At 39.1% G+C, this 13,788-nt stretch overlaps 1 protein-coding gene across 1 annotated transcript in view; it reads left to right on the top strand.

Annotated features, from left to right (window-relative positions):
* phactr3b (phosphatase and actin regulator 3b) overlaps positions 1-12,105 on the top strand; it is a 107,151-nt gene extending 95,046 nt beyond the window's left edge. Inside the window, exons 9-13 of the mRNA XM_077202627.1 lie at positions 4,709-4,764; positions 9,149-9,210; positions 9,821-9,961; positions 11,021-11,097; positions 11,546-12,105. Of these exons, the coding sequence (XP_077058742.1) occupies positions 4,709-4,764; positions 9,149-9,210; positions 9,821-9,961; positions 11,021-11,097; positions 11,546-11,561 (352 nt within the window). The 3' untranslated portion in view covers positions 11,562-12,105. The remainder of the gene's footprint in view (positions 1-4,708; positions 4,765-9,148; positions 9,211-9,820; positions 9,962-11,020; positions 11,098-11,545) is intronic.
* Positions 12,106-13,788: the final 1,683 nt, after the last annotated feature.

Genomic DNA, 13,788 nt, shown 5'->3' with positions numbered 1-13,788 from the left:
CTGTTCCTGCAAACCGCTGATCACTCTGACACATCGCCGGGTCACTTAATATACACCAATTCCTCATGTTGCAAAAGTGGAGGAAGTTATCGTCAGGAAGGACGAGACCCCAGGGTTTGGGGCGTTTGTGTGTCTGAATAAGAAGGGTTGCAGGGCGTTCTGTATTCAAAAGAACAAAACGCCTTTTGAGATGTTGTATTACACAAGAGCCTCTATTAAGATTTCATAAGCATTCTCTCTATAGCACATGCTGTATATTTCAGAAATAAATGCTGGATTTATGTGGTGTATATCAGGTTTATACATGTAGAAAACAAAAACTTTTTCCACATCCTGCCCTTTTATAGTCTGTTAGTTTTATATAGGAAGCATTGATTTCATGTGTACACTAAATGTAGTTCGAGTAGAAGGTGTTTTTATCCCTGACAGGAGCAAAGCAACTTCTGAGCCATAGAAATTTTGATTTTAGTAATGTATTGGTAAATGCTGAAATTAAAGAGTAACTAAACACTAAAACAACTTTTTTTAGTTAATTATATGTAAGAATGGAGCTTCATAAATGCTGTTCATTGATTCGAGTTGATTCATAAATGCTGTTCATTGATTCGATTGATCTGAGTGCTGCCCTCTTCAGGTTAAACGGAAAGCTCCTGCAGTAGGGGTACTCTCTGACGTAGAATACTCTCTGACGTCACTCTGTCACGCCCTTGGTGCGAGCTCACCACGCCCTTGGCACCCCTGGTATAAAAGCATCTGGTTCCGTCAAAACTACTGTAGCGAGTCAGGAGTCGGAATTACGAGTATTGAAAAACGTTAAGGATAGATACTGTATATATTAGCATCTAGTTAGCATAGCATTTATATAGTTATTTAGATTATTTCGTGTAGCCTAGGTAGTTAATCTCGGCTATCGCTCCAGTGTGCAACCTGCATTTTACATGGGATTGCTTCTCCAACGCAATGGAGGTGGAAATAGGCTTCTCCACACAGCTCGCGCTGCCAAACGCTGCTGTTCCTGCATGAACTCCACCACCGCAGCGGCGTCATGATGTGAGTGAGCATATATTTTTAATCACAATTTATGTTCCTTCTTATTAGGCTAAAGTTAATTAATCCTCTGGTGTCGACAAACGCGCCGGCGCGATTTGCTGATTATTTTTTTCACATAGCAGCAAAATATAATGAACGTAATAGTAATAATAATCCTGGAAAAATTACCTCAAATTGACTGAATATAAGAATAATCGGATGCCGATCGCGATGCGGGAGTCAAGACCGCAGTTTGAGCTGGTGTCCACAGACAATTCCCCCTCCTCCACTTCAGGTGAAGGTGGGGGAGAAAAGTTCTCGACTTCAAATGACCGCTCTGTTGCAAAGCTACTTGCGTCACTCCATTTTAGCTAGTTTGACAGCAGCTGTCACTGCGGGTCTAAGGTGCACGCCCCCCCGCTCAGCCCCGCCCTCGGTTCGTCGCCTCTATCTCCGCTGGGCTCTGCCCACTTTTCCAGCATTTTTCAAATATTGCCAGTGGGTGGAGTCAGGCTTTGACCAGGGGTTTAGTTTTAACATTAACTTTAAAAAAATATATTTTCATTTTTAGTTGGCATGAAACAGAAGTTGCACTAGTCTTGTCTTCACTATTGTGGCTTATATCCGAGTGAAACGGCTTCTCAAACTAGAACAAATGTGGGCGGGGCTTGATTTTGTCTGTAGGGAATTGATTGGATGGTTGTGGTTTGCTATTGGCTGATCTCATGTGAGTGACAGGTTGCCCCGCCCTCGTCATCAGAGAAGAGAAGATATGCTGCAAGAGGAATTATTCTTATTCAAGATTATGAGCTGCACAAAGAAATCATTTATAATAAACAATGCTATAGTTCACAAAAAATAAATAAATAAGAATAGTTATTTTGATTTCATGTTGACTTTAAAGGCTTCAGTTTATATTGTCTCACAGCTGAGCTACCGGCCCGCATGGCTCAGTTTAATCTTCCCACAGATAATATTTCCAGGATTGGGGCCAATCGGGCAGGATTTAAAAATATCCATCTCTTATTTGGAACTGCATTTTTTAACAGCAGTTTGTGTTTATGAAGTCAGTCTTAAAGGGATACTCCACTTTTTTTTGGAAATAAGCTAATTTTACAACTCCCCCAGAGTTAAAATGTTGAGTTTTACCGTTTTTTAATCCATTCAGCCGATCTCTGGTTCTGGCGGTACCACTTTTAGCATAGCTTAGCATACATCATTGAAGTGGACAAGACCATTAGCATTTCTCAAAAAAAAAGACCAAAGTGTTTCGATATTTTTCCTATTTAAAACTTGAGTCTTCTGTAGTTACATCGTGCACTAAGACCGACGGAAAATGTAAAGTTGAGAGTTTCTAAGCTGATATGGCTATGAACTATACTCTCATTCCTGCGTAATAATCAAGAAACTTTACTGCCGTACCATGAGTTCCCAGGCGCAATGATATGACCTAGCGCCAGAAAATAGACTATCTTCCGTCAACTGCGCTGCGTCATATCATTACGTCCATAGACATCATATAGATAGACGCCCTATCGACCGCTACTGCCTATTGGCGAGGACGAGCTGTGGGGCCGCCATCTTAAACCGGTCACCCGCTCCGCTCAGTGTAATCTGTTTGGCAGGGGCAATGAGCTGCCAGCGCATTTAATTAATCATATCTCACTGAATACCGAACTGATTTTCACTCGTTTTTTTTTGCTGCAAAGGTCATACACGTAGCTACGATACAGGACACATTGAATATTTTGTTCACAAAATACAACAAATAGTTCGGTAATGTTAAATGTTAAATCTGACTCGTGAAAAGTAATCCCCGAGTGATGGTCTGCCGATTTGAGCAGGAATATGCTGCACAGTGCTCTGGCATCTACTGCTGCTATGCAACGCAAATAGGAGTATGACCGGTTTAAGATGGCGGCCGCATTTCTTGCGTCACAGCGGCCAATAGGGCATCTAGTCTCTATATGATGTCTATGATTATACCTGCTGCACTCATGGTACGGCAGTAAAGTTTCTTGATTATTACGCAGGAATGAGAGTATAGTTCATAGCCATATCAGCCTAGAAAATCGCAACTTTACATTTTCCGTCTGTCTTAGTGCACGATGTAACTACAGAAGAGTCAAGTTTTAAATAGGAATAATATCGAAACACTTTGGTCATTTTTTTTGAGAAATGCTAATGGTCTTGTCCACTTCAATGATGTATGCTAAGCTATGCTACAAGTGGTACCGCCAGAACCGGAGATCGGCTGAATGGATTCAAAAACGGTAAAACTCAACAGTTTAACTCTGGGGGAGTTGTAAAATTAGCCTATTTCCCCAAAAAAGTGGAGTATCCCTTTAAGCCTGCTGTTTATCATTTATGGCGTCATGTTCTGATGTGACAATTAAAGTGGGCGAACAGAGAATACTTCAGCTGTCATGTGAATCTATCAGTCAAGAAGTGATGTGAAACTAGTATTCACCTAGAGGCCCAATGTCCCGGGATTTCAACACGAGGACTATTCTTATCATTGTTATCCGAGCAGCACAATTTGACAACACAAGATCAGTCTTGTTTAATGCAACAAATGTGTTAAATCTATTTCTTTTTAACACCATCACAACTCACTGCGTGGATGAGCACAACACCATCCGTTCCTACCGGATGCTTTTGTCACTGATGTTGTTCATGCAGATATTTCATGTTTTGAGACCTCTCAGACTTAGACAGACACACCTGTTGTGATATACCAATGCTGATTCAAACCAAATTAAATTAATCATTTTGAGACTTTGTATGATATGCATTGAGAGTGTATTTTATCAGCTGTCAAACACATTATTTTTTTGCTGTTAATAGTGCATGAGCAATCCCTCGAAAGTCATCTATAGAATTCAGAAGTTTTTGAGAAGCTTTTAAATACCATAAAAACATATTATTGCTGAAATAAGTTAAACGATTACATAATTTACGTGCATATTTACTTATGAATATGAAAGCCCCGCCCAATACGTCTCGCGACCGCGTCGTTTAGAAAAACACCTTTGACTATCCAGAGTAAATTATCCTTCTCCCTTCGAACAATAGTGTCCTGTTGCAATTTAATTGTTCTGCTTTATCGCTCTATATCTCTCCTATGTTCTGTTGCAATCAGCATAGATGTGTTTGGATATTAAAGCATCCATCAGAGGTTGTATTTTCCCTGACTGCAGCATATTCCTGCAGGAATCTCTCCCGCACGCGCCGCCCCCTTTATAAATGATGCGTGAAGAAGGATCTCCGGGATCACACCACTCCGAGACTTCAGAGAACTCAGGACCAGATGCTCATCTCTGGCTCTTTTTCACTCTTTTCAATTACCTTTTAATACAGCCCGTCACTTTCTACTTATTTCTTCGTCGATGAGGCTTTCGTGTAGTAGCCTACGCGCGCACCCATGAACAAGTGCCGTTCGGTTTCTTCCGTGAAATCAGGGAATTTCCAGCACAGATAATACTAAATGTGGAGGTGTAAGAGCTTTAGATGCGATGATCCTCGGCGATGTTTAGACGCGAGATGGGACGCAGGGTTCGCCTGTAACATGCGCGGGTCGCGGGATCCCCACTGACACTCACTGAGCACAGACTGTCACAGACACTTTTGGAGATTGCGTGAAAATGGTCCAGAACGTGATTTTGGTGTTTTTCCGCAGGAGATTGAGTCAGAGACCAGCCGTGGAAGAGCTGGAGAGCAGAAACATCCTCAAACGTGAGTATCACACCTGTCAGATGAGAGATAAAGACTAGAGATGCATACAAAAAGTATTTCCTTTCCCATGGATTTTTTTTTTTTTTACTTATAATTTTTTTGTCTGTGTTTTTGTATATTGTTATAGTCACACTTTGCAATAATGTTTGTTACCTGCGTGTTTAAAATGTATATACTACTCTATGTTTAAAAGAAAGTGTATATTTTTATTTACAGTAAAGCAATTCTGTCAGGTAAAATTTTAAATCTCATGTCATGTCTAAATGAACTGGTTGTGTTCAACAAAACTGCTTGACTGGATTAGGATTGACCACAACAGTCATTTTTTAGAGTTAGGTCAGGTACACTCAAATAACCTTTGTCTTTTTTCAAGATTTATGAATTTCAATTTATAGTAAAATTCCATCATATTGAATGAAATAATCCTTACTCATTTTATGAATTAAGAATTTGTAATGAGTATAAAATATAAAGTAAAAAATGAGTATAAAAGGGTCAAACATGTTTAAACTTAATTTTAAGAATTATGCAAAATTGTAAATCTTGAAAAAGGGATTACATTTTTTTTTGAGTGTGCACTAAAAAATTCTGGCTTGTTTTAACCCAACGTTTGGGTTGGTCCATATTTGACCCAAAGTTGGGTAAAACAACCCAGCATATTTTAGAGTGTAGAAATAAATCTTTAAGGTCAAAATCACATGTCTACCATTAAATTGTATGCAGTAACTGGTCACTTTTTTCCATTTAGATTTGAATTTTGAATAAATTCACATTTTTTCAGTTCACTTAAAGGGGTCATATAATGCCATTTTCATACAAGTTAATTTGATTCTTTAGGGTCTAAATTAAAAGTGTCTAATATACTTTAATTAAAAATGTTCGTTAGTATTGTAAGAAAACACTAATTTTACCTGGTCAAAAACAACTGTTTTCAGCACGCCGTTTCAGTGCATATGCCTTTAAATGATAATGAGCTTCGCTCACTCCGCCCCTCTGTTCTGCGGGAGTTCATAACAGCGTTATGACCACACCGCACGTGGAGTGTTTCCTTGACAACAGTTGAGGGTATAGGGAAAAAATGGCAGCGGGAGTCTCTGAGGAGGACACATCTGTGCAACCGTATCAGTTTGAACCGGAGTCGGAACCCGAAGAAGTTCGACAATTAAGGCTCGAACATGACGTTTCTGAATGGTTGGTTATTATATTAAAATATAATAAATACAATTTTACACTTACTTTTTCTGGAGGTTCAGCAGGGAGACATGAATAGTTGGTAACAAATCTTTTTTCAGGAGCAGCTTCTTATCAAAATCAGCTTTATAAGTTACTTCCTTCGTTAATAAAGCAGTCTGGTGAGAAAAGATTTGCGAATCGCGCAAACATGAAAGCATTGACGTTGCTCGTGGGGAATATTCCCTTCGAAAACAAAACTCAGCCACTGTGTCTTCAGCGGATCGGATTTAGGAACATCAAAATTACGGCTGTTTTCTTTATTACGCCCAAGAACAGAACACCACAATCGCTTATTCTGCTCCAGCGTATCAACAATGACGGACTATGATGACTGACAGCTCGCTCAGGGCGGGTTTGTGTTGAAACGCTGCTGTCAATCAACAATCGTGGGAGGGGCGTCCGATTTAGTGACGTCACAAAATCGAACGGCTCAATTTGAGGCAGGGGAAAACATATAAGGAGATTAAAACAAAAACACTGGATAGATTTTTATCATTATATGATGGTTGTGTACAGGCACTGCCAACACACATTTCAGTACAATCAACTTGAAAAAGTGCATGTACCATTATATGACCCCTTTAAACAGTCCTCCAGTATAACAAATGAATTTGAGCTACAAATATTCCGTGTAAATCTAACGAACAGCATGAGGTTATACATGTTTAGATCAGATTATGTTGGAATAAAGAGATTATCTGTCAGAAGCTTGACACAATAATATCAGTGATTACTCTTACACAGATCTACTCATGATCAGAAACACAGCTTCATTTAACTGCTTTATAATAGCTTTTTTGATGAATTTATTATTATTTAGATAGAAAGATACTTTATTAATATTTCTCAGGAAATTAGATTTGATACAATAGCATCAGCCACCTTCAGTCCTTGCACACAGACAACATCAATCTATCTACAGTACCTTACTACTACATTCATAAAACAAAACTTTCACTAAAGCATTCTATAACCATAATATATGAACTGAAACATGATATACCCTATAATGATAATACTAAAAACAAATACACAAACAAAATTAACTAAAGCATACAACCCCTATTTTAATAATACTAAGAACATAGGTAAAAAAAAATTAAGAATAAATAAATAAATATAAATCAGACATCAAACTTGGTTATTAGTAATTCTTTATAAGAAAGAAAAACCTTTGAGAATATATTTTCTTTTTCGGATTTTTCTTTATTAGTGTAAAAGGAATTTTACAAAGCTTGCACACTTGTGCTGGGTCTTGTTTATTTAGCGGAGCCTCTGCACCTGTGTGTATCTGTGCTGACACACACTCTCACACAACTGCCATTCCAGGAAAGAACAGAAGTTCAGACACAACATTCTGCTTGCATTTTATTTTACAGTACGTGCACTTATGTGTACTTACCTGAGTGAGTACTGGGTACCCGAGGGTAACTACAGGTTAGGTTTAGGGTTAGTGCCTAGTTATTGTAATTACTATAATAAGTGCACATGTACATGGGGAACAGGACTGTAAAATAAAGTGCTAACGAAGAAAATAACCATTTTCTTACTGTTAAGTAATCATTGTGATATTCTAAAGAACCTTTTTCACCATAAAGAACGATGGTAAATGTTCTACACGGAACCATCAATGCCAAAAAAGAACCTTTATTTTTAAGAGTCAAAGCAAGGACGAGCAACAAGCAGAGTGTCCTAAAGAATTGGAACATTAAAAGCGTTTTCCAAAGTGGTTTTTCATAGTTTAATCATACTGGATCAACACGTGCGTCTGTTAAGTCCTCCGCAGCACAGATTCTGATAATCCACATATGGGAACAATGTTATCCTGCGCTCTGAAAGAACAAAGCCTATCAAAGAAATGCGATAATCTGCCGCTCTGCTGTGGTGAACGAGGGTCTTCAGGACAGCTGCCGACACAGATGTTCACGAGATCTGCACGAGTTTGACGGGGAAACCAGAAAAAAATAAGAAAATAATGTTAATAAAAAAAATATATATATACATTTTGAATATAATATATACTGACATTTGAATTAAATGTGCAGTAAGCGATTTCTGAGAAACACTTTATATTTGAAATCAACCCAAACAAACACACCCCTCCCTTCATTGCATTGTTCACAACATCAGCATATCTTGGTTCTGTGTATCATAGCAAAACCAGTGTTACTCAGTGTCCGTTTTCAGGCCTTCCCGCTGAGTTCTCTCCAGCGCTGGAAAGCTTTCCTAATATTAACGCTGATCATAACCCTTCTGATATTCCTCTGGCCTTTTCTCTTTTGTAATGTCTCTCAGCCATTTCTCTTTCTACAGTCTTTCTTCAGATCTCGCTTACTCTCTCTCTCTCTCCTCCCTCATCATGATTGGACACGCCCCTTACTGCTGATTGGTTCACTCTCTCTCCTCCCTTATCATGATTGGACACGCTCCCTATTGTTGATTGGTTCACTCTCTCTCTCTACTCCCTTATCATGATTGGACACGCCCCCTACTGCTGATTGGTTCACTCTCTCTCTCTCCTTCCTCATCATGATTGGACACGTCCCCTACTGCTGATTGGTTCACTCTCTCTCTCCTCCCTCATCATGATTGGACACACTCTCTACTGTTGATTGGTTCACTCTCTCTCTCTCTCTCTCTCCTCCCTCATCATGATTGGACACGCTCCCCACTGTTGATTGGTTCACTCTCTCTCTCTCTCTCTCTCTCTCCTCCCTCATCATGATTGAACACGCCCCGTACTGCTGATTGGTTCAGTTTCTCTCTCTACACCCTTATCATGGTTGGACATGCCCCCTACTGCTGATTGGCTCACTCCCTTTCCTCCCTCATTATTAGTGGACACGCCCCCTACTGCTGATTGGCTCACTCTCTTTCCTCTCTCATCATTAGTGGACACGCCCCCTACTGCTGATTGGCTACAAGTGTGTTATGTGGCGTTCGGTCCCGTCCGGTTTCAACCGTGTTTCTTAGAAATCGCTTACTGAATCGAATAGCTTAAAGATACTGATACTCTAGCAGTCGTACACGAGTGAGGTTGAGTGAATCGTGCTCATCATGTGGTGCGCTGGATTAAGTTAATCTATCTGTACCTCTGTGGACGGTGTGCGTGCTTCTTTCTCATGTGTGTGTTTTTTTGTTGGATTTGCAGAGAGGAATGACCAGACAGAACAAGAGGAGAGAAGAGAAATCAAACAAAGGCTGAACAGAAAGGTGTGTGAAATGAATCCTGACAGAGATACATATACACACACACATCGGCTCTGTTGTCATATGTAGTATGCACTCATAGTCTGCTATTGAAGAAAAAACACTTTTACTGCTGTAATACCAGTCACTCAGCAGTGGCTCATGAACCTATAAACTCCCTATGTCACCCTGTATAAAAAATATTTTTAAGAATATTATTGATAATAATTGGACGAGATTAGAATTCTTAAGAGAAAAATCACAAATTCCTCCACTCTGCAAATATTGCATTCCGCAAATGCTGAAGTTAACGGAAAAGCATTAATTAATTTTTATTAAAGCATTAAATCAAAAAAGTGACACAACCCCCCTTTATGTAGTAAAATCATTGAAACCTCGAGAGGCTTTGTAGAAACAGAAGAATGAAAAAAGACACCAATGGTAAATAAATAAATGTATATATTAATGACTTGAATCATTCCTAATTAAGTAAAGGAGTTCATGTTGAGTCTAACTGTAGTCTGTGTCTCTTGTTGGCATTACAACAGATTGAAACATGCAGCTCATCATTTGTTAACAGTGTTCCTTAGTGCAGCTGTTTGACTAAACCTCCCTCTTCCTCGTGTGTTTCCAGCTCAACCAGCGGCCCACTGTTGATGAGCTGCGGGACCGGAAGATTCTGATCCGTTTCAGTGATTATGTGGAAGTGGCCAAAGCTCAGGATTACGACAGGAGAGCAGACAAGCCCTGGACGAGACTGTCGGCTGCAGATAAGGTGTGTGTGTTATGGACTCACACACACCCTCTACAGGACACCACACACAAGACATTTTACTGAGACATTTGATATAATATAAAATACAAGATACTACACTGTAAAAAAAACTTTTACCTATCTCAACTTAAAAACTTAAGTTGATGCCTTACATTTTCAAGTATTATCAACTTGGTTGTAACAGTCATTTAAACTTAAATGATATTAAACTGACTTAAAAAAAACGAGTTGAATCTCGTATAACATTAAAAAAATGTTTTTTTTATGAGTTAAAATAGTTGCCATGACTTACTGATAATATCATTTTTTACAGTGTAGGTAGGGCTTATGGATCTACAATATCCTGATATGTTATATAGCACATCAATAAAATGATAGATACATAACTAAACTTTATAAACAATCATGGGGGAAATCTGTGGTTTTTGTTTTACAGAAAAAGTTGTATATGGTGTGTTAAACAGTTCCACACAGCATTATCAAATTATAGCCAAAATACTTTTTTCTTTTTTGAAAGAAATGAATACTGTTATTATTCAAGGCTACATTAAATTGGTCGAAAGTGACGGTAAATACATTTATAATGTTACAAAAGATTTCTATTTTTTTAAATGCTTTTTAAAAACTTTTTATTCATCAAAGAATCCTGAGAAATTAAATGTATGATGATTTCCATAAAAATATGAAGTGCATTCTAACATATTATAGTGATTTCTGAAGGATCATGTGACACTGAAGACCGGAGTAATGATGCTGAAAATTCAGCTTTTTTAACTGAAATAGAAAACAGCTATTTTAAATTGCAACAATTTTTCTCAATGTTACTGTGTTGACTGTATTTTTGATCCAATAAATGCAGCCTGGATGAGCAGAGGGGACTTCATTCAAAAATAAATAAAAATCTCTGAATGGTTGTGTAGTGATTAAACAATGTGTGGAAAAGGATAATGAGCTTTAGTATTCTAAAGAACTGACATTATGTGTATTTCTATAAAGCGTCAGGCAGAAACAGGTGATCTTGTGTGGGTGTTCATCATTGTTGTTGTTTATGCCTCGCAGGCGGCGATACGTAAAGAGCTGAACGAGTTCAAGAGCAATGAAATGGAGGTCCATGCGTCAAGCAAACACCTGACAAGGTCAGTGTGTGTCTCCACTTCTTCATACATTTGTTCATGGCCTGTTTCCATATACTGTTCCATGTTTGCATAAGCATTCGCCACAGAAAAGTCACCGCATCTTTGATAGATTATGTGCAGTCCCTTGCGTAAGCGATACAGGTGCGCGAACACATACAGTCGATCAATATAGGAGGTTGTTCTTAATATAGCTGTATCTGTTCTGAAGTGCAGAATCAGCACACACTAGCGCTCGCCGACGTGTGTAACAAATGCTTGCTCACATTTAGCTTACGTCTGTTTTACGTTAGACCTCATTTCTGTGGGCACAAATAGCTGAACAAGGTCCTGCCGAGCGCAGATCTGTCTAGAACGCACACACACTGTTCTATTAATACACAATTGATGGATGATAGCTCATTTTTTGGTCGGCCAGCACTTACAAGTGTTTTCTTCCTTTGCACTGCAGGTTCCACCGACCATAGCTAGGTTTCTTCTGTGAAGAATATGCTAACGGTATCTCTGTGAAGTCTAAGACCTCAGGAGGCTGTCCATGGGCGCTCCATGGAGGGCCTGATATTTGGGCGCTAGTGAACCTTGGAGACCGTGTCTCTGGAGCTTCAGCCTGAAGAAGGCAAAACCCTCCAAACTCCTCTCAGCCGAGTTATCGAACCTTTATTCTCTTCAGGGGACTCTCGTGGGATGCTGGAAGACTGTTTGAATAAAAAGACATTGACTTTTTTTCGCATCTTTTTTGTTTTTTTGTAATGGACTGTTTTAAACGGTCGCTTTTTGATGCCAATGGGGGGTGGGACGGGGGGATTGGGGATCAAGCATGTGACTCTTTCGATTCTTTTTTCCCACACCAGTGTTGGTGCTGTAGTGACACCCCAAACGTTTCTGGGTTCCTACTAAAACTTGAGTTTCATATCAGCTGTATAGATGTTAGTATGAGGAATGGAAATTATGTCTTACCTTTGCAAGGACTATTTATTGTCTGTACAGTACAAGCTTTGGATTTTTAACAAACGACAATGTCTGTCTTCTTTTCTGGATGGATGGATGAACAGATGGACATTAAGATGGATGACATTAGGGTGAATGGATGACCATATGCATTGGATGAATAAATATACATTAGGATGGATGGATGGATGGATGGATTAACATTAGGGTGGATGGATGGATGGATGGATGAATAGATGGACATTAGGGTGGATGGATGGATGGATGGATTGACATTAGGCTGGATGGATGGCTGGATGGATGAATAGATGGACATTAGGGTGGATTGGATGGATGGATGAATCGATATACATTAGGATGGATGGATGGATGGATTGACATTAGGGTGGATGGATGGATGGATGAATAGATGGACATTACGATGGATGGATGGATTGACATTAGGCTGGATGGATGGCTGGGTGGATGAATAGATGGACATTAGGGTGGATGGATGGATGCATGGATTGACATTAGGCTGGATGGATGGATTGACATTAGGATGGATGGATGGATGAATAGATGGATATTAGGGTGGATGGATGGATTGACATTAGGGTGGATGGATGGATGGATGGATGAATAGATGGACATTAGGGTGGATGGATGGATGCATGAATAGATGGACATTAAGGTGGATGGATGGATGGATGGATTGACATTAGGCTGGATGGATGGATGGATGGATGAATAGATGGACATTAGGGTGGATGGATGGATGCATGAATAGATGGACATTAAGGTGGATGGATGGATGGATGGATTGACATTAGGCTGGATGGATGGCTGGATGGATGAATAGATGGACATTAGGGTGGATTGGATGGATGGATGAATCGATATACATTAGGATGGATGGATGGATGGATTGACATTAGGGTGGATGGATGGATGGATGAATAGATGGACATTACGATGGATGGATGGATTGACATTAGGCTGGATGGATGGCTGGGTGGATGAATAGATGGACATTAGGGTGGATGGATGGATGCATGGATTGACATTAGGCTGGATGGATGGATTGACATTAGGATGGATGGATGGATGAATAGATGGATATTAGGGTGGATGGATGGATTGACATTAGGATGGATGGATGGATGGATGAATAGATGGATATTAGGGTGGATGGATGGATTGACATTAGGCTGGATGGATGGATGGATGCATGGATTGACATTAGGGTGGATGGATGGATTGACATTAGGATGGATGGATGGATGGATGGATGAATAGATGGACAATAAGGTGGATGGATGGATATACATTAGGCTGGATGGATGGATTGACATTAGGGTGGATGGATGGATGGATGGATGATGAATCGATGAATTGCTACTACTCGGGTGCACACTACATTTATCCTTCAACTTTCAAATGTACGGTAACACTTTACAGTGAGGTTTCACTTGTTAACATTAGTTATATAATATTAATTCATATAAAGTAACAATGAAAATAGTTCTACAGCATTTATTAATATTAGTTAAGGTTAATTTTAACATTTACTGTACAATACATTATTAAAGCAAAATTTTTATCTGAATAATGTTATTGGTTTGATTTGTTAACTAAATTAGTTAACACGAACTAACAGTGAACAATACGTCTAATGCATTTATTAATCTTAGTTAGTCAACTTTTACAAACACATTTTAAAAAAAGGTATCTTTGAACATTTTTCTAACACTAATACAAATATTT

The sequence above is a fragment of the Siphateles boraxobius genome, unplaced genomic scaffold (genome assembly GCF_051911475.1).
Source record: "Siphateles boraxobius isolate OS27281-9 unplaced genomic scaffold, OSU_SipBor_1 5, whole genome shotgun sequence".
NCBI lineage: Eukaryota > Metazoa > Chordata > Actinopteri > Cypriniformes > Leuciscidae > Siphateles > Siphateles boraxobius.
This window is presented reverse-complemented; position numbering and strand designations above follow the sequence as displayed.